The 23909-nt window shown below is 40.1% G+C and overlaps 1 protein-coding gene across 6 annotated transcripts in view; it reads left to right on the top strand.

Annotated features, from left to right (window-relative positions):
- MYLK (myosin light chain kinase) overlaps window positions 1–23909 on the top strand; it is a 181778-nt gene that overhangs the window by 82566 nt on the left and 75303 nt on the right. For 5 of the 6 annotated variants that reach the window (XM_082235051.1, XM_082235052.1, XM_082235050.1 and 2 more), the window contains 5 exons: window positions 1215–1798; window positions 2773–2976; window positions 4107–4241; window positions 8538–8690; window positions 23523–23663. In XM_082235051.1, the coding sequence (XP_082091177.1) occupies window positions 1215–1798; window positions 2773–2976; window positions 4107–4241; window positions 8538–8690; window positions 23523–23663 (1217 nt within the window). The remainder of the gene's footprint in view (window positions 1–1214; window positions 1799–2772; window positions 2977–4106; window positions 4242–8537; window positions 8691–23522; window positions 23664–23909) is intronic. The other variant, XM_082235049.1, reaches the window with a different exon arrangement.

Raw genomic sequence — 23909 nt, 5'->3', positions numbered from 1 at the left:
CAGGGCTGATTAGGACTGTGGCTGTGCCTTTAATGGCAGCAGATAATAGGGTAGAGGAGATTTGGGGTGCTGTTCCTCCCTTTCTGTTCTATATATGAGGCCCTGAGACTTTAACAGTGGGGGTGTGAGTTATTACTAGCTGAGTGGTCAAAATGTACGGTTTAATAGTAGGCTTTTATTTGCTTCTCATTACCACAAACCCTCACACCATGGGCTCATGAAAGAACTGAATATTTCATAGTAGGCTCTTAATAAATAAATAAAAGGAACTTAAAACCCACAGCTTAGAATATTTTAAAACTCCATGAATCATCCATTTAGCCACGTGCTGTGAAGCTTATAATTATTATAGTTACTATTGATTACTGATAAAGTGCCTAAAATTGCAAGGTGCTGTGAAAAAATTACACCAGAAGGTGTACATTTTAAAGCTTTTTAGTTACAGAAGAACAGCAGATAAATGGTGCAGCAAATCAAGTGCCTATTCAAGGTTTTATTTCATTAATGGATTTCTATGCCACCTTCAGCAAAAATCCCAGAGCTAAAACCAGTGACCCAAGGCACAGGAGGCTTATACATTTGCCTTACAGTGAGTCAGTCCTTTGGTCAACCCTAGTTCAGAGCTGTCTACTCTGGCAGGCAGCTGCTCTCCAAAGTCTAGGGCAGGGGTAGACAGCATGGTGACCTTCAGACTACAAAATGCATCATACCTGACCATTGGCCATGCTGCCTGGGATTAATTGGAGTTGGAGTCCAATAAATCTGGAGAGTATCACACTGCCTATTCTGATTTAAGACATAGGTCTCCATTTTGAAATCATTAAAGTGTAGGTGCTGAGGAGTGAACCTTGGAACATTCTGCACTTTAAGCTATGGCTTCTCCTTATCCCTTGTAATGGATTAGTTGGTCTTGTAATAGATGTCCTATATCATTCCTGTGGTAGGTGCAGGATTGAGTGCTTGAATGTTGTCCCTGCACATACAAGTAGCATGTCAGGAAGAAGGTTTGCACACTTTATATGGACTACAGCTCCTTCTTTTCTTTCTTTCTTTCTTTCTTTCTTTCTTTCTTTCTTTCTTTCTTTCTTTCACATAATACATATAGCCTGCTTTAAAAGAGATTAGTAAGCCATTTTAAAGAGATTTGAAGAAATGCATGCAAACATGATGTGAATTGTTCTGTGTACTTAATAAACTCCCCCCTCCCTCTTTAGCATGCCAACAAAATGCAGTACCTTTACAAAACCCACCATCACAACCAAAGCTATTGAAACGTCAGAGTTCAGAAAGGCCACTAGCAATGGAATTGCTAAAGAACTCAAATCCACTACCACAGAACTTTTGCTTGAACCCAAAGAAAGGCCAGCCGTAAAGAAAGAGATCCCTCTCACTTCCTCCAAAGAAGCCAAACAGAATCAACTGGAAGAGGTGAAGGAACCCCATATAGAGCCGCATAAAGAGGAAGGGAAAGGTTGCAGAGTCCTGCAAAAAACATCAAGCACCATAACTCTGCAGTCTGTTAAAGTACAAACTGGACCAAAGGCACAAGTGAAGGCAGCTTCCTCTGGGCAGGAAGATGATGGGAAAAAGCCAAAGCAACCACTCACAACAGGCTGGCAGGCTGCCCCGTCTATCAGGCCAAGTGGTTTTAGGACTAAGGAATTAGATGACCGTGTTGGATTAAAGAAAAGCATAACTGATGTAAAGAGGGAGACTCAAGGGATCGCTCCCCAGTTTGAGTGTCGCCCACAAAGCCAAGAAGCACTCGAAGGAGAAGTGGTTACATTCAGATGCAAAGGTAAATAGGAGAAAGGCTTTGCCTACAGTTGCAACAGCAGCATTAGGTGGTAAAATACTGAGGCTAGTAGAAGGATCTGTACAACTTTGCAATGCAGGAGGGGCATCAGATTTGTGAATGCTTCTCCATGATGATAAAAACAAAAATGCATAAAACACCTCCCTCCAAGAAGAAAACTAGCAATATAGGGAACAAGCTGGACTAGTCCCCCTGACCCTGCTCAATTGGGGGGGGCGGTATTCAGAACTCCTATCTCCAACCTGCTGACAGAGAAGGGAGAAGGGAGAAGGGAGTGCATGCATGTGGTTTCTCTCTCTGAGTGGTTTCACTGCATTTGTGCATGTGGTTGTGGTATGTGTGTGGTGCTAATTCAGGCATAGGCAAACTTGGCCCTCCAGGTGTTTTTGGGACTACAACTCCCATCATCCCTAGCTAACAGGATCAGTGGTCAGGGATGATGGGAGTTGTAGTCCCAAAACATCTGAAGGGCCGAGTTTGCCTATGCCTGTGCTAATTACATCTTCCTTAAATTGGAAATGTACCCACAGGTCCCCAGAATGTTGGGGACCTGTGAACTGGATGTCCCATTGGATAGTTTCCACCATAATTTTCTATTGTTGCCTTAAGAATTTTCAAAACTAGCTTTTCTCCAAAGTGTCGTGTCATGTGTCTTCCTGCTAAGAACACAACAACCCATTTCATTCTGCCCACTATATTCCAGCTTGATGAACTTTTTAGTTTGCTTAATGATGGGTGACCTCTGTCCTTTTTCAGTAACTAGAAGCGGGCTGGCTTCTATTTAAAGCATGAGTAGCTGTACTTTCTGGCCTTCACCCTTCTGGACCAGTGGTGGGTATGGCCAAAAGTGGGTGAGGCTACCCCACACTTTCATACCCATAGACACTTTTTCATGCACTCAACATATGTATGTAACATTAATATATTTTAGTAATAATGCACCTGTGATGAACTAGTTTCAGGGAAGCCCAAGGCAAATGTTGAATGGTTCAAAGAAGGATGCCAAATGGAAGCAGGAGATGAAGTCCAAATATATGAAGAGGATGGAATCCATTGTTTGTGTCTGAAAAAAACTCAGTTGGAAAACAGTGGGTCTTACCGCTGTACAGCCTCCAATGTTCAAGGCCAGGCTTCAACCAGGTGGATATTAACAGTAAAAAGTAAGTACATTTTGGGTGCATGATTGGCACAGATAATTGTTTCAGGACTTTGTGTCAGGGTGAGTGGGGAAAGGTTAAAGCAGTTTTGTTTAAATATAATAATTACAAAAACCTATGAAGCAAGTCATCCATAAGGGCCCACATGATACACATGATACCCACTTATTATGAGTTGGGTAAGATTTCTTGGAGACCTTGACTAATACATAACATGAATGATAGTTTCTTGATCTGGGAGTTTGGGCTGTGGGAATGTGCTGATTTGACCAGACCACTCAAGCGTTTGGGCCCTGCATATTTAAGAAATAAAAAGAGTGCTTCTTTATAACAATGCCAAGCAGTCATAGCTGCGCCACATTTAAAAATAACCTGGTAGGAGATAGCACTTATTTTAAAGTTTGTAGTGAAAACTCTATAATACGCTTTTGGCTCTCAGGACAGTTAGTCAAAGGCTAGGCTTTCTATAAGCAATGAAAAATCAATATGTCCAGGGAAAAGAATGTGGATGATGGGAATAGACAGGGAGCAGAGTGTCAGGGGAGAAAGAGGTTAACAAGGGAAGCAGTAAGCATCATCTCCCTCTTGCTGACACCAGCTTTTCTTTGTTGCGAAGCAACCCTCCTGAGGACACTTTGCAACAGAGGGCTTATGCAGACTTCCACTTGTATTGCCACTTTCCCCTGGGAAAACCCAATTTTTGCTGCTGAATTGAAGCAAACGTCCATCTTCAGATTGACATTTGTTTCGATTCAGCACTAACAAGCGGATTTTCCCAGGGAAAGCGGCAGGGCAAACAGAAAACTGCTCAGACCCATTCTTTCTAGGCATGGGACAAGCTGAGGTGTGGACGAGCGCAGAGAAGGGTCTGTTGGTCTAATGATACCCCTGACGACAGCATTGTTACCTATCATTTGGCTTTTATACATAATAGACTGCAACACTTTATGAAGCCTTTAACCAATGTGACCTGACATTTTGACAATGAAACTTTTAATTATGTATAGCTAGTAAAACACTTACTGTTTAGCTGTCTATTGTGGGAATTACTTTTCCATTCTGAAACAAGTTACTGGTGCTGGATTTTGCAAACCTCCTGTTTCTAGTGTATCTTCCTTTGCTTTGATTTGTAGGGCCCAAAGTGAGGGGTGTCGCTCCTCATTTTTCCACCATTTTGAAGTCATGCAGTGTGAGTGAAGGACAGGATTTTGTGCTTCAGTGCTTAGTTGAGGGTACCCCTGTGCCTGAGATCACTTGGCTCCTCAATGGTAAGTCTTGGTCAGAAAAAAATGGCAGCCCAACTGTCTGTTTCTTGTAACATTGCTAACACTTTGGTTACCAGCATCTACATATGAGTCAGTGAGGGGGTGGCCAGGGGACTTTGATCGGAACATAGGAAGCAACCTTAAACTGACTTAGATCATTTTCCCATTTAGCTAAGTATTGCCTGCACTGACTGGCAGCAGCTTTCTGGCATCTGAGATCGCGAAGCGCTGCCACCAGTTGGGGTACAGAGCTAGATGGACCAATGGTTTGACTTGCTTTAAGGCATCTTTCTGCATTCTTATCAATAGAAGGTAAACACAAGCTGTCTGAGATTAGCAGAGCAGTTCAGGGCAGATTTTTCCAAAAAGGCTGCTATCCCATCACAGTTGCCTACAATATGTAGCACAACTAAGATCTGGCAAGGCATTCTGGAGCGGGGAAAGAAAACATATTTGCTGCTGTTTTGAAGATTGTCCAGTAGAGGGTGTTTTGTGACAAGGCTGCATTTTTGTTGTTTGCTTGTATGGCCATGAGCTTTATTGCAACAGAATGCAGATTTTAGGAAATGAGATTGAATGTTTCCTTAGTATATATGGTTTATTTCATAAGATTTGCAAAAAGATAAAACAATAAAATCAATAAAAAACATACAAAAGTTAAAATACTAAAAACAAATAAAGATTACCTCAATTTTCTAAGCATCGGGTTAGGCTTGCCTTAACAGGAATGTTTTTAGCAGGCGCTGAAAAGAATACAGTAAAGGCACATTCTTGATCTCAGTAGGCAGAGAGTTCCAAAGTTCTTGTGGTTGATTATCAAGAAAAGTGAATATAGTACCGTATCTTCTCATTCCCTCTATTTCCTGTATAAATCTTTGGTTAAAAGGTATGTTCTTAATTACCAGAAGCACCCTGCAGTCAGTGCTGACTACTATCCAGGGGAAGATCATGCCCTCACTGTATGCAGCACTGTGGAGAAAGCCCCTTCTCTGCTGGGCATCTGCAGGCCATGATACAGTTAACAGGGCCTCCTATTGCTGATTGCAGTAATCTGGCTAGTTTCTTAGGTACACATATTGATCTAAAGTTGTTATCATAGGGTCAGCAAATCTTCTTAGCTATGATTTTGCTTTAATGGACAGAATGCATCTTATCTTCAGTGAGTGCCCTGCTGCATCTACACATCTGATGGTAGAGGTGTTTTACTGAATATTTTGATACTTATCCCTTTTGTGAGAAGGAGCAGCTCAGTGGTAGAATGCAGGAAATCCCAGGTTCAATTCCCAGCCTCTCCAGGTAGGTCTGGGAAAATTCCCCATCTGAAATCCTGAAGAGCCACTGCCAGTCAGTGTAGACAGTGCTGAACTAGATGGAACAAGTGTCTGACTCATTAATTGTGGACTGTGTTTAGTTTATATGCATTTATTCAAATCTGTAGGTTTTCTGGTCACAGAATTCCAGACAATTTCTTGTAAACATTGAGGAAGTGGCTCCCTGAAAATAAAGCCCACTGAGTCCAGTTGCAGTCTTTCTTAAGTAGTCCTATTCTTAAGGAATACCACTAGCTGCCTAGAACTGCCACTTGCTGCCTTGCATCCCTACACAGAGGCTTTTATTCAGACATAACACAGCTTTGCAGATCATGGTTTGTGAGTGGCTGCCAAAACAGGACGTAAAACCATGATTTGAAGCTGATTTGCACAGTTTGTTTTAACTGTAGATATGTCTGAACTCATAAATTGTTCACACATCATAATGAAGGCTGGTGCACCACAGAGGTGAGAATGAACTGAATGAATACTTAGCAGAAGGAAAACAAACCAGGCAAGAAATTCTGCACCATGGTTTCTTTGCTCTGTGTGTTCGGATGTTCAAATGATAGGGTCAGTTCTTGACTATGATTCGCACAAAGCATGGTTTTGCGTGATGTCTGAATTGAAGCAGAGGTAGTTTGTTCTGAGAGTGGTGCATTGCAAACTTTTAGAGTTCATGAAAATCCTGTCACTTGGCCATTGTGGCCTTGTGGGGTTGGCACCTTGGAACGCAAAACTTCTCTGATCAATGACCTTCATTTATACTGGTTATATATTATGTCCCATATCACAGACAGCATTTTGCTCTTGTCCTGCTTGTAGGCTTTCTGTAGACATCTGGTTGACCACTGAGAGGAGAGAATGCAGAAGTAGATGGATGTGTGGTCTGATTCAGCTTGGCTTTTCTTGTTCTTACGTTTTTGATGTAGACCTATGTAGACCTACCCTACAATGGATGCACCCGTCAGCTGCCCTCCAAATTTATTTTGTACAATAATTTGTGTCTTTATTCTTCCACATATTCTGTACTATGCTTGTTGAGAAGGTCTAATGGGGAGAAGGAGAGTTATTTGAGTAACTAGCTTTCGAACCATTTAGGGCTTTGGAAGCTACAGATTAAAACCTTAACCCCAATTGTAAGCCGGCAGGCGGTGATGGCTTTCAGCAACAGAAGTTTAAGAAATATGTAAATGTGAAGTGAAAACAGGGACATTATGTATTATCTGAAAGACATAAACATGTTACTTCCATTCCCAGCTCCCAGAACTTGCCAGTAATTCTCATCTCTCTCACTTCTGATCTTGATACATAACTGTTTATACATCACTTGGAAACAGACATGGGCTAGCTTATAAACTGTAGTTAAACTCTGGGATTTCTTGCAGCTTTTCAGCATATACCTTCTAGAAAAATAATTTTGCTTAAGGATTAAGTTAGCTAATTGTAATATCCTCATGAATGCAAACAATCTGCTTCTCTCTGTCATGGAAGGATACATTGCAGGAAAGGATAGCTGTCCATAACCAAATAAAGGAGAAAGTTGCATTCCTTGTCCATGACTGTTAGTTCCAGGCATGCTTAATGGTGCTCATGGTGAAATGGTGAGCAGTACAGTTGCAGTAGTAAGCTTGGTGTTTGGAATTTCCATATTACATTAGACTCTGATCCAGTGGTCATTTAGATTGGATAAACGTCAGTTTATTTTGAAGAAGGGTCCATAATGCACAGAAGGCACTTGCCTGCTGGGCCAAAGAGGCTCCCCACCACTGCCCTAAAGCCTGGGCAAAGAAGTCTATCTTGATCTGATGCTGAAAACAACAACAGTGGTACAAGACATGCCTTGGAGGGAAGGACATTCAAACACTTTGGAGCCACAACAGAGAAGGTCCTTCTGCATCTTCGTTACATCTAGGTTGGCTTACTGCAGCTTCCTCTAAATGGTGGTATCTTTGGAATGTCTTTGGAAGCTTGATTTGGTCCAAAATGTAGTTGCAAAGATGCTGGTGGATGTTTATCCATATGATCATGTTACACCCACCCTACAATAGCTGCTGTGGTTCCAGTCTGCTTTCATGCACAATTGAAAGTGTTGCTGAGCACTTCCAAAGCTCTCCCTGGCTTAAGCCCAACATACCTTAAATAATTACCTCCTCCCATATCATCCTGCCCACTCTCTAGAATTAGAAGGTGAGGCCCATCTTCGTTCCCTTCCTAGAGTAGAAGCACAGCTGTATAAAACAAGAGAGAGGGACTTCTTGGTGGCAGCGGCCAGATTATGGAACATACTGCCCATGAGGTATGCTTGGCTGCCTCCCTAACTGTTTGACACTGGCTACTGAAGACCTCTGTATTTCAGCAGGCTTTTTTGACATGGCAGATAAGCTTATACTATTTTAAACTGCTAACTTTGTCTCTCTTTGTAAATGTTACACACCCACACCACACAACTATTGCATGTTATAATGTATATTTATGCTAGAAGGGGGGTGTAAATGTGCTACAAACATACATCTACATCAAAAGGTTGCCATGAGGCTAACATGCCACTCTGAGTTATTTGGAGGAAGGCCAGAAAACAAGTGTAACTAGTGAAACAAGATTTCACGTTAAGGAGACAGAGGGCTGTATACGAATCTCTGCATGTTTCCATATGTATGTAAAATCTCTGCTTGGTGTGGACTTAACGCATAATAATTCACAGTGGGCATTTCTATAAGTTATTTAACGAAATGGTACAAAGAGTTGAAGTTAGCTAAATGACTGATCCTATTGGAAACTTCTTTTGCATTTCAAATCTGTATAAATGGATCCCTGTGTGACTGAGAAGCATTTAATCCTTGACTCTAATGAAATGGTAAGGCAATGAGATGAGCTTTAAAGCTAGCAACTGGCAATTTACGAAGTATGGGTTGGTAACTGGGATGTTCAACAATTTCTTGATTCTCTCTCTCTCTCTTTCTCTCTCCCCCCCCCCTCACTTCTCTAGATCGGCCTATTCAGTATGCACATTCTGCCTTTGAAGATGGACTTGCAAAACTGACTGTTCAAGATGCTTTACCAGAAGATGATGGGGTGTATACTTGTTTGGCAGAAAATAGTGCTGGAAGGGCATCCTGCAGTGCTCAAGTTACTGTCAAAGGTGAGTGCCCATCTTACTTACAGCTTAGAAGAAGCAAATATGGATTAAGTTGAAAGCAGCAGCTTTGGCCCTTTTTATTGACTTATAAGAGATTGCATGGTGTAATTGATGATGCGGTGTGGTGATCAGATAGAATCCTGTTGTATCTTGGGAGTCTGGCTGATACATCTTCATACTTCTTGGGCCACTTATGAAATTGACAGCATATTTTGAACCGATAAAAAATGATTTCTGTATGCTTACTGATTGAAAAGCCCTTATCTACATATTGACCTTATTAACAGCTCTCAGTCAGCTTGATAAATTTTCATTGCTGAAACAGGGAACCTTGGGCATCTTTGATTGGAATTGCCTTTTTACAGATCATTTTATTTCTTTGCAGGTTTTATTCTCAGTGCTACTTAAAAGTTGAAATTATAATGCAGGGAAGAGTGTGATCAGCAATGATAATTTGAGAAAGAATGACTCAGCCCTGATGGTAGAGGCTAGAATAGTTTCTCTTGCACTCCATTTTTAAAAATTATTTTACATTTTGTAGGTTGAAATTAGAATGTTTAAGTTTAATATCTTAGTCCTATTTCGGAGCTCTCATGAACTCTCCCATCCTGACAGACCACACAGAAACATTCTTAGTTTTATAACTAAGAAGGCAACGTAACCAGAGATACCACTGTCGTTTTATTTGTATGCCGCCTTTCCAAACCATGCTCAAGGCAACTTACAACATGAAAAAATACATAATTACAACATAGAAAAGTAGTCATAATAAATAAAACATCAAAAAATACACAGCCAAATTGAACACTTGCCAAATAAATCCTAATACGATTTAAAATAAACAAAAAAATTAATATCAATAACAGCAACACACACCCCAACAATCCCCCACCAACAAGACCCCCAACCCAAGAGTCTGTTCAGCAGCCTCAGCTCTTGCAGCTGTATTCAGTAAGGCCCCACCCTCCCAGGCCAGGTGGGAAAAGTCCTGCAAGGCAAGGAACAGGTTTTCTAGGGCTGACAACCAAGATCATGTGTTCTCAAACTACTCTGGTTGGTCTTCCATTCATGTATTGCTGTTTTGAGTGAATCAGCACTGTTCATGTGCCACCACTTGGGGGGAAACCAGCACACACTTCCCAACCACATTATGGCCAGCCAGTCATACAATTAAGCAACCCAATGCAGTTAAACAGAACTTAATCTAATCTAATGAGAACCTCCTAGACCACCTAAGGCTATCCAGGGCTTTTTTTCAGACAGAGCTCACCAGAGGTCAGCTCCAGCCCCTCTCAGGTGGATGCCATTGCCATTCTAAGAGAACAAGTTAATGGTGAACTCGGGCACCTCTTTTTCTAGAAAAATAGCACTGGATGTCACAGAATGTAGTTTGGCCTAAACCTCCCACCCACCTGTCAATCACCTGCCATCATATGCCTTCAGGCACAGGACATGTAAACCTGTCGGGCCAAACTGAAATGAGCTCCCAGTTCTTCCTAGTAGAATTCAGAACTTGAAAATTTGGCACCTTCTCCTGTCATCTTGCGGTGACCAAAAAAAGCACCAAATCAATAAAGCACTGGACTATAGCTGGAAAAGAAGAAATAGTTCACTTAAGGGCATGTTCCCAGTGTTTGCTGCCATTGCCCCAGTTGCATTCAGCCGATGGCTGCAAAGGAAGAATCAGGAGCATACTTAGATTGTGCTCCTCATTCGCCCTTTACAAGCTGTGACTCACCTGGTCATGTGATGTTGTGTGATTGACAGCCTTGCTCACCAGTCAGTGTTCCACGGAAAGTTAGCTTGATCCAGTCCTTCACCCCTGGTATAAGTCATCTGTATGTTTCAGTTGACCCTACCCAAATTTACCTGGTGCTGTTCTGAGTAGAGTTTGTTTCCTAGATTTTTGGTGTGCTTTTTATGTCAGTCTAGTTATAGGGATACATAGACTAAATGGAGAGTATTTTTTACAGTAATAGACTTAAGTATTTTAAATGTATTGAGAGCCATATGTTTAATATTTTAACAGATTTAGGGCATCCTGTTAAAACCTCATTAGATTGCATTTGGATTTTATTTTTGCTGTCTCAGATTGAGATAAATGTGGATTTTTGTGCTGAAAATAGGCTTGAAACTGGAATTGAAGCTTCAAAAATCTGTACACATATTCCTCCCATATCTTTAAAGCTCCCTAAAGAGTACTTGTGGTATAACACTGTATAATATACAATGTGCTACTGCTCAGGGCTTTGGCTTCCAAGGGTTGGGGAATAAGCACCCACAAATCAGAACACAGATACAAAGGGATAATATACTTGAAGTGTTTCTCTACTATATGACACATTTCTGTCCCACAAATAGCATTCCCATGTCCAATGAAATATCCCATTTGTTGGGGTCACAGAGAGCTGAAATTGATTTTTTGCCCCAGCACTTTTTGCCATGTTTTAATTTTTGTAAGAGGCAGAATAGAAATAATGAGTAAACCTTTGGTGTTAGAATTTGATGACAAAGATTTGCATAAGACTAGTATTTTAATCTTAATGAGGAAAGTATTAAGCAAATTCCTATCAAAGAGCATTACAGTACATTCACCCATTACACTTTTAGATGTATTCACCTAATTTCAAAAGTCACAAGACAGTTGGGGTCTGGCTAAGACTGTCTGAGGTTTGTGGTTATGTAATGTGTGAAGTACAATCAAATTATCTTATGATACTGCAGAACCTTTATCATTTGAAATTTGGTATCAGAATCCTTGTATCTGAATTTGTTGTGCCCTTTCTCCTGTATTATATCCGTGTGAACAGCATTTGTATGTGCCAGATGTCTTCTTTGATCCTTTTGGATATGCATTGCTTAAATTAAGTATGTCTGTGTTTGATATTATCCCACAGAGCTTGTGATCTCAGCCACCCAAGAGATTAATATTTTATCACCATCCAAGAGATTAATATTTTTGCTCATCGACTCTCCTGACCACCACCACTCTACCCAAATCTTCCTTCCAGGTCACACTTTTTAAGCAAACACAGAGTGGGGAATCCATGTTTGCTAGTGCAATGCATAACACTGCCCTGAAGGAGATTATACAGTGACTGCTTTTTCTTTTTAATTTTACAGTTACAGTGGCCTTAAGAGTACCTGTTGCTTTTTCACAGCTGCTGCTTTATTTCTGTTACATTACCTTTTTGTCATTTAATTCAAAGCGGTGTGCATAGGGTTCCCAGGCAATCTCCCACTCAGTGATTGACCAGCCCCAGACCTGCTTAACTTCAGTAAGGTGTCTGCTTCAGACTATGCCCTGGGACTTTAATGTATAAATCATTTTGCTTTCAGACACCTTGGTGATGAATAAGTTGTAGCAGCAGCATCTGCTGACAGGATTGGGGGAAGTTTACCTGCTGCTAAGTGTCTTTAAAGTGGCCCACACATTTTCCCCCTGCAGAAATCTTTCAGAGCTTTCCTTGTTCTTTTATTATTATAAAAGAGAACAAGAACTACTGAACTAAACCAAGGGTTTTGACATTAACTGTCTTGTAAAAGGCCCATATAAGCAGCTTGTAAACGAAATGGAAAATAACATAAAGAAAAGAAAGCATGCCTTTATAAATTCCATGGGATTATGGGATCAAGTTCTAAAACTGAAAGCATATCAGCACAAAAGGAGATGTTCTGTCAAATGGATGTAAAAATAGCTTGTGTGTAAAGTGCTATCTTTACCCATCTTCCTGCTACCAGGAGTATGACCATCCCTACACTGCATATCCATGTTACATTGTGTTTTTGGAGGTGTTACATACAACCTGGTTAGCAGTTGTGTGGCCAGATCTGGGTCATTTTATGCTATAGTATGCTATAGATTAGGGTCTCATCCAATGGGGAGCCCTTATTCTGAAGTAGTGCATGAATGGCAGCTCCATATAGTGTGTTCCTTTTCAGTTTCCTGCAGCTCACAACATGATGTATTATATCTCTACATACGACAAGTTCGTAGGGCTTTGTTTATAGTTGTGGCCTGCATGAGAGCAGAAGCTTGACCTAGAGTATAATTTTTACTTGCCCCACATCAGATGTCATATATGATGTTAGGTCTGCTGCAGCTCGGCCTGACTTCACCGAAATGGTCTTGTGGGCCACATGGGGAGCTTCATTACGCCTGAGGTTGGGGCAGCATGACCAGTTCTGCTGCACTGAGCACCAAGCCTGGGTGCACCACAGGGCATCATGTAGTGAATTGAGCAGAATGGAAGGTGAGAGGTGGTGGAGGTACCAAATTTTGCCATTGCACAGGGCACCATTGAAATTTGAAAGACCAAAGCCCTGCCCTGCCAGAGGGTCAGAGGTTCCTCACTCCTGGAGTAGATGATGGCTGGAAAAGAATATAATTTCCTTGTATGTGTGGATTTGTTTGTGCACCTTTGTGCTCAAATATTACATTTATACAAGAAGGCTTGGTGTTGTGACCTAGGGTTCATCCCATTAATTCTCACAACGATTCTTTTAGGAAATAAGGCTGGGAGATAGTTTCTTTCTCAGTGAAAGAATTCAGCAAAGAATTGAATTATTGTATCCCTTATCCAAGATTCTAATTCTTATCTCCTGCACCACACTGGGTCTCTGTTGAAAGATCTCATGGGTCTCTGGAAGGATACTGCTCCACAGTGGGGGCTCTGTCTCCATTTATATGGCCTTTCTCCTTGACATAATGCATGTTGTGCATAATTACCTGTTGTGCTTTAAGTATGTTATTTTTACTCATTCATGCATTCAAGGGTGCACTGTGCATGGTTCAAACGCAACAAAATATGAAGTGATACAATGATTTTATTCTCATCAAATGAGACTTGCTCTTATTGATGGGATAGCATTCACACGCTACATTGAGCAGTTTGCATTTTTGTCATAGTTATAGATTTATTTATTTTTGTTACTGCTTTTCATCTGGTAGCAGTTGCCCCTGGGTGAGGAGCCACGTAGCACAGATCACATCCCCAGGCTTGCAAGGATGCCATTGTACTCTCCAACACTTTCCTGATGAGGGAAAGATCTACACCATGAGGGATGTTGTTTGCACTGCACTTTCTTCTTCTTACCTTCTTTACCTTCAAGGCTAGAAGCCAGGGAGTAGCCACAGATATTTATATAGTCTACCCGCATTAAATGTTTGTGTTGGGTAGCCATAGTCCTCATAATCTGATTATAGCAACCATTCATTGACCAGCAGGCAAGCAGATTAGAGTCACCTGAAAGCTTTTCCCCTGAGAGGCTGCTGTGACCAGTTTATCACAGCAAGAGAGGAGAGAGACATTGCTTGCAAAACCTGTTTCAGGAGCAAAATACAACTTGGTGTTTTCAGGTAGGCTTCCCTTCTGGATGTCTTGGAGAAGTGGGTTTATTCTTGTGTTTGTTTATAGCACTGCAAAAGCATGTTGCTTTCTTGTGTGGCACACTAAATCAAAATTCTGTGTATATATGTTGTAAATTACTGTAATGTGCACTGATTTTTAAAGCAACTCTTGAATATGTTTAGAGATTAAGGGATAGCATGTGTGCGTGAGTGTCACACCTATTATGCAGGAGGGGGATTATTGGTTTGTTTTTGTTTTATTATGTATTTTGTGTTGTCATACTGTCTTTTTTATTGTGAACTACCTTGTGAGCTTCAGGTGAAGGGCAGTTTACAATTATTATTATTATTATTATTATTATTATTATTATTATTATTAATTTTACTATTAGTTTCTGTCATCTGCCAGTGTTCCAGGACCATCCAGAATGCAAAACATTATGTTGCATGTTACTTTGTGAAGTAATGCAATTTATGGAGAACACTGAGCTTAATCTGTCCATTCATGGGAGCACTTGACAAGTCTGCCTTAAGATAATTACACTAATAATAATAATAATAAATTATTATTATTTATACTCTGCCCATCTGGCTGGGTTTCCCCAGCTACTCCTATTGCTTCACCTTACAACCAAACAATGTAAGGAGGTGCATTTGATCATACTCAACACTAAAGCATGATAGCAGACCCTGTAGTTGTAGCCTTCATTCATACAAGAACTCGAGTGACCTGTGTAATTATCGCATGGAAAATGGCAACTTGCTGTTATGTAAACTGTGCAAACATGTTTGAGGCTGCATTTTGTTTTGTCTGTGTATGAGTGAGTAACTGCCATATGTCGATACACTCATGCGTCAAAAGGCTTTGTTGTATATTGACAATGCTCTCTTGGAAAGCAGCTTCTTACATTTATTTAATGTGCACGTCTAAGCATGATGTGAGAATAAGTTGTGTAATGAAGCGCTATGGCATATAGATATGGGAGTTGTATATAAGAATACACCCTCAGTTTCTGACAATGACTTTTCTATTCTATGTTTGTGGGGAAGGTGTGTGCATGTGTACAAATAGACACTGAAATAGTAGTTGCACTATTGTTGTTGCTGTTTGCTTTTCCCCTCCATTGAAGTGGGCCCAGATGCTCACTGTGATAAAGAGAAATGCATATACATTCTAATGCTGATTTAGTTATCAGTCTTGCCTGTCCTCCAATCTTTGGAGGAGCTGCTTTGCCTTGGGGTTTTTTGTTTGTTTTTTTTTAGCATTGATTCTCTTGAACATTTCTTTCCTTAAAAAAGAAATTGCAAAACATTTCCAAGGATTATGGTAGGTGAGGTGGTTCATGATGTCCAAAGGCTTGCTAGTCATTTGTATTCTCAGCTGAAGTGCCTGGCACACTGCAAAAACTGGCTTTCCTTGAGCTTAACCTGGGACATGAAGTTGCATCTTTTGATGAATGCACTTCCAGAATTGCTCCACTGCTCAAATTTTGTTTCACTTGTATTTACCTTTAGCGTGTATAACTTTCATAAAGTGAGCAAAGTAGCCATATAGAACTTGCACACACCTACGAAGGACCATATAATGGATGCTTCTAACCCTAAAAATGCAGCGGAAGCTTGGAAGTAGTTCAAACTAGCAGTACTAACATGCTTCTTTGTAAATCTTAGTAAACCTCTTTGCATTATCATATTCCAACATTCATATGTTTTACTGGCAGTTGTGTGTAATTTCATTACCTGAAAGACAGAGTACAGTACAAACTTTGAAATAAATAGTTACAAAATAGCTGAGGTCCTAGTTGAAAGCCTCAGGCCTTAGAGATGGGACACTAGGTTCCTTTGCGTAGATCAAGAACACAACATGCAAGAGGGCCTAAAATATGTTTTGTTATATAAAACAAGCTTGAGAGAAGTCTGCTGAAGCTAGTATCGTGGTTCTATGGGGTTTCGTTTTGTGGGATTTGTTGTTGCTTGTTTTTAGTGAAACATCAGGTTGTCTGAAAAGGAAAGTGAACAGGAGAACTTGCGGCGTGAAGCTGAGAAGCGGTCTTATGTAAAAGCAGGTCCTTTTAACTAAATTTTGAGAAGAGAAACTGTCTTGCTCTAATGGGGGGGGGGAGTAAATGTGACTGGACAGTATGATGTTGGCTTCATGTCCACTAGATCCACACATTCACACGTCTTATTTACCTTATTGCATGGTTTGACATGTCAGCTTTAGCACCAAGAGTAGAAACTGAAATGGTTTTTTAACTTGAACTGAACATAAATCATGGTGAAGTTTTATCTTCTGTACCCTAATTGAACCAAACCTACAGTGACTTTTGTTTTACATTGACTTTCTGCCTGACACTTCTATGTTAGTTTGATTTTTGTGATCATTCTGTGACGTGTGGCATGGCAGGGTGGGGCGTATTCCTTTTTAACATTGTAAACTGAACACCTTACGTATTACATGGTAGTAATCCACAACCTAATTGAGAACCGGATCACTTTGACTATACAATCATTTTCAAACTCACAGGGAGGAGGATGTGAGGATAGAAATATTCTTGGCATCCTTTCCTGACCAGGTTCAGTGTGAGCAGACATGCTTCCCCTTTGTGCATCCACTCCAAACAGAGAAAGCAAGAGAGGAGGACGTTTCAGGGGCGCTTGTGCCATCAGTGAAACTGATTCCTAAGAGGAAGCCAGAGCACCTCTGTGTTGTTGCCTTCCTTTTGAATTTCATTTCTAGTGGAGCACAATTAAAGGTTGAGGGGGTTGGACAAAATTGTTTTGCAGAATTAATGGTGGTGGGGTACCAGTTGGCCATTTGTGATCTAGGAAATGAGTTAATATGATGAGGTGGAGTACAGGGTTCTGCCCTATACTGCAGATTTTAAACAAAATTTGGAGTTGAAGTATTGGCTCCTGCTGTTTCCTTCCCTCAATTGTGTATATGTCTCATTTGGTTTAGGAAGCATAATAATTTTCTATGTATTTCTTCTGGCCACAACTGAACACTCCTGTCCTTCCCCAACCAGCTTATTTTGATTCCCTAAGAGACAATTTGCAGTTCTGATAGTCCCATGAGTATTTCCTATGTTTACATCCATGCTTATTTATTTGTAAGATACTTATAAATCAATGTCACATAAAAATGTCATTATGGCACACAATAAAATAATTAAAACTTCATAAGATTATAAAATCATAAAATACAGAAGAAATGACCAACAGTGAATCAAATTAATTTTCTAAAAATGCTTGGTGAAACAAAAACGTTTTTGCTGCCTTTCACATGGAACAACTCAAAGCAGCTTCAAGTATATTAAGGCTATGTTGTTTAGAGGTACCTTCCTTCAATGGGAGGCATTGCAAGATAAATATAGCATGGTCCTAGATAGCAACTAAAATCCTGTCTAGTGCACCAGCCTACTTTGTGTAAAGGCCGTCTTTGTTATTGCCACTGCCTGTTCATGCATTGACAAAAACCATATTCTAGATACAGCAATATTTTTTTTGACTCTTGCAGGCATGGCCAAACTTAGCCCTCCAGATGTTTTGGAACTACAACTCCCATCATCCCTAGCTAACAGGACCAGTGGTCAGGGATGATAGGAATTGTAGTCCCAAAACATCTGGAGGGCCAAGTTTGGCCATGCCTGCTTTAGGGGAATTTTTTGACTTTGGGAGCCAGGTCTTTATCTGGCACCACCCCACAGGCTAACCTCCTGTTAAACATGACATCATTATGAAGTCACATGATTGACAGGTGGGTTGTTTCGCCCCTGCCTCTATATCCCTTGCTCAGGATTCCCAGACTTCTAACAGCCAGCTAGCTGTCATGTACTTTAGAATCATAGCTCAAGGGCTGTTCCCAGTCCTCTGCTTGGTGCTTTGGGAAGTGCTGAAAATGGGCCTGGCAAGCATTTCTTTCTCCCCTCCCAATCAAGAAAGAAGGAGCACAGATGAAGGAGGAATGTCCAAATTTCCCCATCAGTGTTGCAGTCAAATCGAACTTGCTGAATATTGGACTGCCTTTAAAGAGACAGATCCTTCTAAAATAAGCTCAACTCAGTGCTGGAGAGTATTTTTTTATACATTCTTTAAATGCTATCACATAGTCTTGAAAGGAGTACAGCCATGGGGGGAGGGGGGAATGTTTTAAGTTGGAAGGGGCTGGTGCAACTAACATGACAATTTATGGGCTGCTTGCATTTCTCTTGATTTAAGCCAGTGGATGGCAGGTTGAATGACACAACTATGCAGCTCCTGCTCAGTTGTTGGTTGTCTTGTATATATTTATGAATTGGGGAGAAGATTCTCTGTCTAAAAGGTATATCACTTAATGCAACAAGAAGAATTAGCTAATTAATAGAAATCTGGATGGGTTTGCATGTGTACCCTACTACACTTTATTTCAGAAATTGCCTCCAGATTTATTGTTTGTATCTGTAAAATTGAAAGCTGAAAGGAGGGTATTCATGAAAGAAAGAAATATATCAGTGCATGTAGATTATAACAAGACTTCTACATTTTGCAACTTAAAAAAAAATCAGATAAATTTTATATTCTTGTTCCATGAAGCTGTTTTTTCTTTTTATGGAGCTGACAGTATTAGAGTATTAAAGCACTGTTAAAATGTGGAGATTAGATGTCAACCAGAATGGAGATGAACGCTGTGAAGTATATAATCTTATTTGGAAGCTGTTCTGTGACTACTTGGCTGTGTATAATTGTGTGTGATTTCTCCTCTGTGAGCTTAGCAAACCAGCACTTTGTGAGTTAAGTCTTTTTCCGCAGTTCAGTTGATTTATTGGACTCGGAGCCAACACAATATTTTAATCACCATAAATGGTCAATGTTGCTGAGCATGTGTGTCTGCAAAGGATTCAGGCTAGGCATTATTTGGCTGCATTATTGTATGGCTCTGGCAAACAGATTCTTCTGGTATAATTAGATCTTTTCCAGAAACTAAACACTACAGAAGATTATTCACATTATACTCACTTTAGACTCAGTTAAAGAGGAAGAGAATTTACTGGCAAATAATTAAGATTGCTATTTGGCTACTTTTGAACCAGTCTGCTCTTGTTGTTTGGAGGGCTGGTTGTTAGCTTCATGTTATTGGGTGGTATCAGTTCATTTGAATGTAAATATGCATAAAGGCAATCCCAGCTTAAAAGAGTCCAACCTAGAAATAAATGTGAATTATAGTTTGGATTGAGTGTTAAAGTATTATGAGCAGCATGCATTTCCCTCCCCCTTTTCCTTGTTTCAGTAATGAGCTACAGTGGTGTCAGCAAAAGTTCAGTCCCCCTCAGCTTTCAAGAAAAAGAGTTTTTGTGTTTGCTAGATATGCTGGTGGTAGTGATATTCACAGGAGATTTAAGAGCTAAGAATATAAATGTTGCCATTCTTGGCCACAAGAGTGGCCCATGGCAGTTCTCAGAACTCAGAAAAACTACTGAGGCTGTTGAGATAAATCAGTACAGTGATTATGTTATCTTTTGTTCTGTGGATAAAATAGAGGGCATGGGGAAGGGTAGCTGTACAAAACAACAACAACAAACAGTCCTTCCCCATACAGTTTGGATACCATTTTAGTGTACTTCATAATGACTATAAGTGAATGATGAGTGACTACTGTCAATGGAGATATGCCCCTAAACCATGTGTTGTCAATAAGCACCCCAAAGTCACAGGAACAGATTTTGTGAAACCATAGAAGTTGCAAGTCAGAAAACAGCACTTCTCTATATATGGGCTAAGGGATGGTCTCATGTAATTGAATGCTTACATACTAAGTTAACCATCATCAGCACAGACTGGTAGATGGAACAGAAGGGGCTATGCAGTCATCTGGTGGGCTAAGCATGCAAGGGCCCTTTGAAGGGCTTTTGTGGTAATATGTGAGATGAACTTTGTACAATGATGATAATTAGGATTTATAAGAATCCCTAAGAACATAAGAAGAATATGTCTGGATTAGGCCAAGGGCCCATCTAGTCCAGGTTTCTTGTTCTCACAGTTGTCAGCCAGGTGGTCATGGGAAGCCTTCAAGCAAGACCTGAGTGCAACAGCAACTCTCCCTACTGGTGAGTTCAAAACATCTAGGCTGCTTCTTGGTGTTGCTTCTTGGACTATGGTAGTGGAAAGAATGGGTTGCATCTACTGTTGGTTCTATTCAGAGTAGACCAATTGAAAATAAAGTACATGAATGAGCTTGGTTCATTGATTTCAGAGGGTCTACTCTGAATATAACATAGTTGAATAGAGCCCATTTCCTCTGCCACCCACCCCGTAAACAGAAAGTCCATCATCCGTAGGTTCTGTGGATAGATTAACCATTTAGTTAATCATGACAACAGCACTCTTTTGTGGATTGGCCACTAGTTAAATGTGGGTGATTTGCACTTTGAATCAGAGTGCTAATTGCACCATGAAATGTCCTTCAAAAGTAAAATAAATACCAGAAAATTGAATAGTTTCTCCCCCCCCCATAAGTTTATTGTTTTATTTTTACTCTTCTACTGTGAAAAATGCACAGTGTAAGTGTTAGGCTAAGTAAAAAAAGGTGTATTTACACTGGATATTTGAATGGGGAGGAAGGCTGTGTGATCATGTTCATGCATTCCTTTTTGCATTGATCCCCAGAGGGATAGACCACGGGAATCTTGGAGTTAGCACATGAGTCAGTTTCCTTTCAGCTGGGCATTTTCTTGGTGATACTACTTACACTTCTGGTTTTGTAGCAAACATCAAACTGAAGGTCCTGGGAAACTTTAGTGTAAGTCATGCTGTTAGGTTAATTAAGATTGAATGGAGGCTGCTTTTTCTCTGCTTGATGAGCCTCACTTCCAAACGTGGAAACTGTTTTTAGGAGGAAGCACTTGAAAACTTTAATCTCTGTGGAGCTCATCCGTGAAGCATAGTTTGTGTGACTTGCAGTGATAATGCCCACAAATGAAGTGCTGGACCTCTTCATTCAGATCCAAGTTACTACATTATATAAAATGAAATGTTGTGTGGAAATTAACTGTGAATGTGTGCCTTTATTATTATTTTTTAAAAGGATATGGGATTTTAGAATTTCCTTTTTCTTCTTCTTTTCTAATCTCGCAAACTAAGCATGGATCTTTTTAGACCAGTAATTGGAAGTGCTGCTTCTCATTTCCCCCATTTGAAATCTGAATCTTGTGTCATTGCAGCTTTTGAAAGATCTGAAGGGATAGTATTAAAACCAGAAGGAAGACATGCATGTACAAATCATTGAGTTTTTTGTGTCAATAAGAATATACCAACTGCATGATGTGGAGTTTAATAAAAGCCAATGGGAGCTTTTTCTACTAGTCTTTTGGCACTGGTTACATAATTTTGTCAAGTTCTGTGTATGTTTAGAGCTTTGGAAGTGTTTTATACATGTCTACTTCAAAAGCAAGTCCCACTGAAGTCAGTGGTGCTTACACCCAGGAAACTGGGTTTGGGTTTGCTGTCCCTCAACTCAGAGTAGCTGATGTTAAGTAGTCCTTCAGTTTTCTGTTCTTTGAAACCTAGATTGTGTCCCAGTGAGATTAAGATTCTGTTACTGATCTAGGGATTTGGATCAAATCTTCTTGCTGGCCCTTCGTATAACCAAAGCATTTTTGATGGCATGTATCCCACTTAATTAAAAAGAGAAAGTTATGGACATATCCATTAATGAGAAGAGTTTTATACAGGGCACAGTTGGGAAACTGCTAGTAGGAATATTCCCATGTTAATACATCCGAGACAGACTAAGGAATAATGACAAATGGTTAGTGGAAACATACTTTTTTCATAAATCACAGAGGATCTTTGTTTTGGTAGCAGAAGAGACGACTAAGAGCCCTGTAGTATCTTTAATGACTATATATTGTGGCATTAGGTGTATGAAATAGTTGCCTGAAAGGGGTAGGTATATAGATTCTGAATAAATAAGAAAGAGGTAAAATGTGTTATTGCATTAAGTGATCTCAAAAGGTTAAGCAATGCAGAAGTTGTGTTTCCCCTTTTGTTGAGTACAATAAGACTGAATAACCTATGGTACAGGTGTTTTATCTGTCAACCAGCTTAAAGCTGTTTGTTATAAAATTGTCTTAAGTAAATTGCATTATTGCATGTATGTTTATAATAGCACTCATTGAGTATGTGAGGACATATCTGTTAACATGCTCTTATCAGAAGCTTTTAAAAGCCTCATTTTTCGTGTTTCTTTACTTATTTTGAAGTAGACCATGTCTGGAATTCATATTTTTTCAACCTGAACGTCGGTTAAAGATTAGAACCAAATTAACCTAATAATGCAATTTAGCTCTTCTGATTGGGAATTTTAAACCTCCCTCCCCCTCATAATGTGAATATAGTTAGCGTTAAGGAAGTGTATTATGCAATCAAGAAAACGTTTTATTAAGTATTTGCGGGGCCTGTTATTGCTCTATGTAGGATTGTGTTCTAAAGGCTGTAGATTTGGGTTAGCCCTCCACTTCCCTCCTTCCTGTTACTACAAAATAAAAAGGGGCTGGCAAAAGCATTCAATTTCAGCCAGAGACCACAGGCAACCTTGCTTCCCGAAGGGGATTTGCATGATCGTGTGGGTGGGTGTCCCACCCCCCACCCGCCATGCCACAGCAATCATGACTATTGTAGTTTTCTGAGAGCAACTTTCTTTGTTGTGGCTGTTCATATTGTTATAAGTAAATACTCACAAGGCACAATCCTATGATTCCTGAGTGATTGTCTCAGGAGGAAACAGGATATTTCAGGTCTCTCCTAGCTGAAGGTGGTGAGAGAGGTCCTTCCTTGAAAAGGGAACTCTAACCTTGGAATCCTCCTCCCTGCGGCTTCCAAAAGGTTTGCAGTTAGTGCTTCTCCTACTTTGAGATGACAAAAACTAGGTGTGCTGGGGATTTGCTAGGAGTGTCCTGGAAGAGGTTGTGGATCCACAGAATCCAAATCATTTTGTTTCACTGATGTGCCCCTGGAGCAGTGGCAGGACTATACCAGCCCTGGAGCTGGTGTTATATATTTCCCTCCTATACCTCTCAATGGAAGGAAAAAGCTTTGGTAAATAAAAACTGGTGTAAAAGGCCTAATAAAAAGGGGAAAGCTACACCCTCTTTAAAAAAATCCTCCCACCCTCCCATTTTCTCTCTCTCTTTCCCACATTATTTGAATTTAAGGCAAAAAAATTAAGTATGATAGAAATAGATGCACAGCTTTAGTCAATATTGCATTTTTAAAAAAATAAATAAAGAATTTTCAACAGAAAAATATATTAGGGGGCTGTTTTCTGTTTCAGAAAGAAAACCCTCTGTTCCATACAACTGCCTCTTGCTGCTGGATCAACAATAGCAATGGACTTTTTTTTCATTGGAAATGGTCCCTGTCCCATTCCGTTTTTGTTCGAATTAAAAAGCAGTTTATTACTTTGTACAAGTCTTTCCTAATTTGAACTGTTGTCTTGTTTGTTCAAGCAGAAAAGAAGAGCAGAAATAAACCTCAAAGAGCACATCCTGCCCCAGTCAACAAAACCTTCCCTCCAATCTTCCTAAAAGGCCTAAGTGACCTCAAGGTGATGGATGGAAGCCAAGTGATTATGACAGTAGAAGTTTCGGGTAAGAGCCAGTGCTTATTAATGGATCATGGTCACCTGTTTTGAGGTTTGACAAGGCTACTTTAACCCAGCAGTTTCTCCTCCTGGTTTCTAGGCACTTTTTTATATCCCAGTTTTTCCTTCTAACATTTGGAAAGTCAACATTTAGGGAGGCTTGTCCTGGCCAGGAAATTTCATGCATATCTTCAATAAATTTGCTTATTTTAAACATATTTTGCTCTTAACCCATCCTAAGACTTCAAAGATT

Source organism: Podarcis vaucheri (genome assembly GCF_965113315.1).
Source record: "Podarcis vaucheri genome assembly, chromosome: 1".
NCBI lineage: Eukaryota > Metazoa > Chordata > Lepidosauria > Squamata > Lacertidae > Podarcis > Podarcis vaucheri.
Note: the sequence above shows the minus strand (reverse complement) of the source record. Positions and strands in the feature narration are given on the sequence as shown.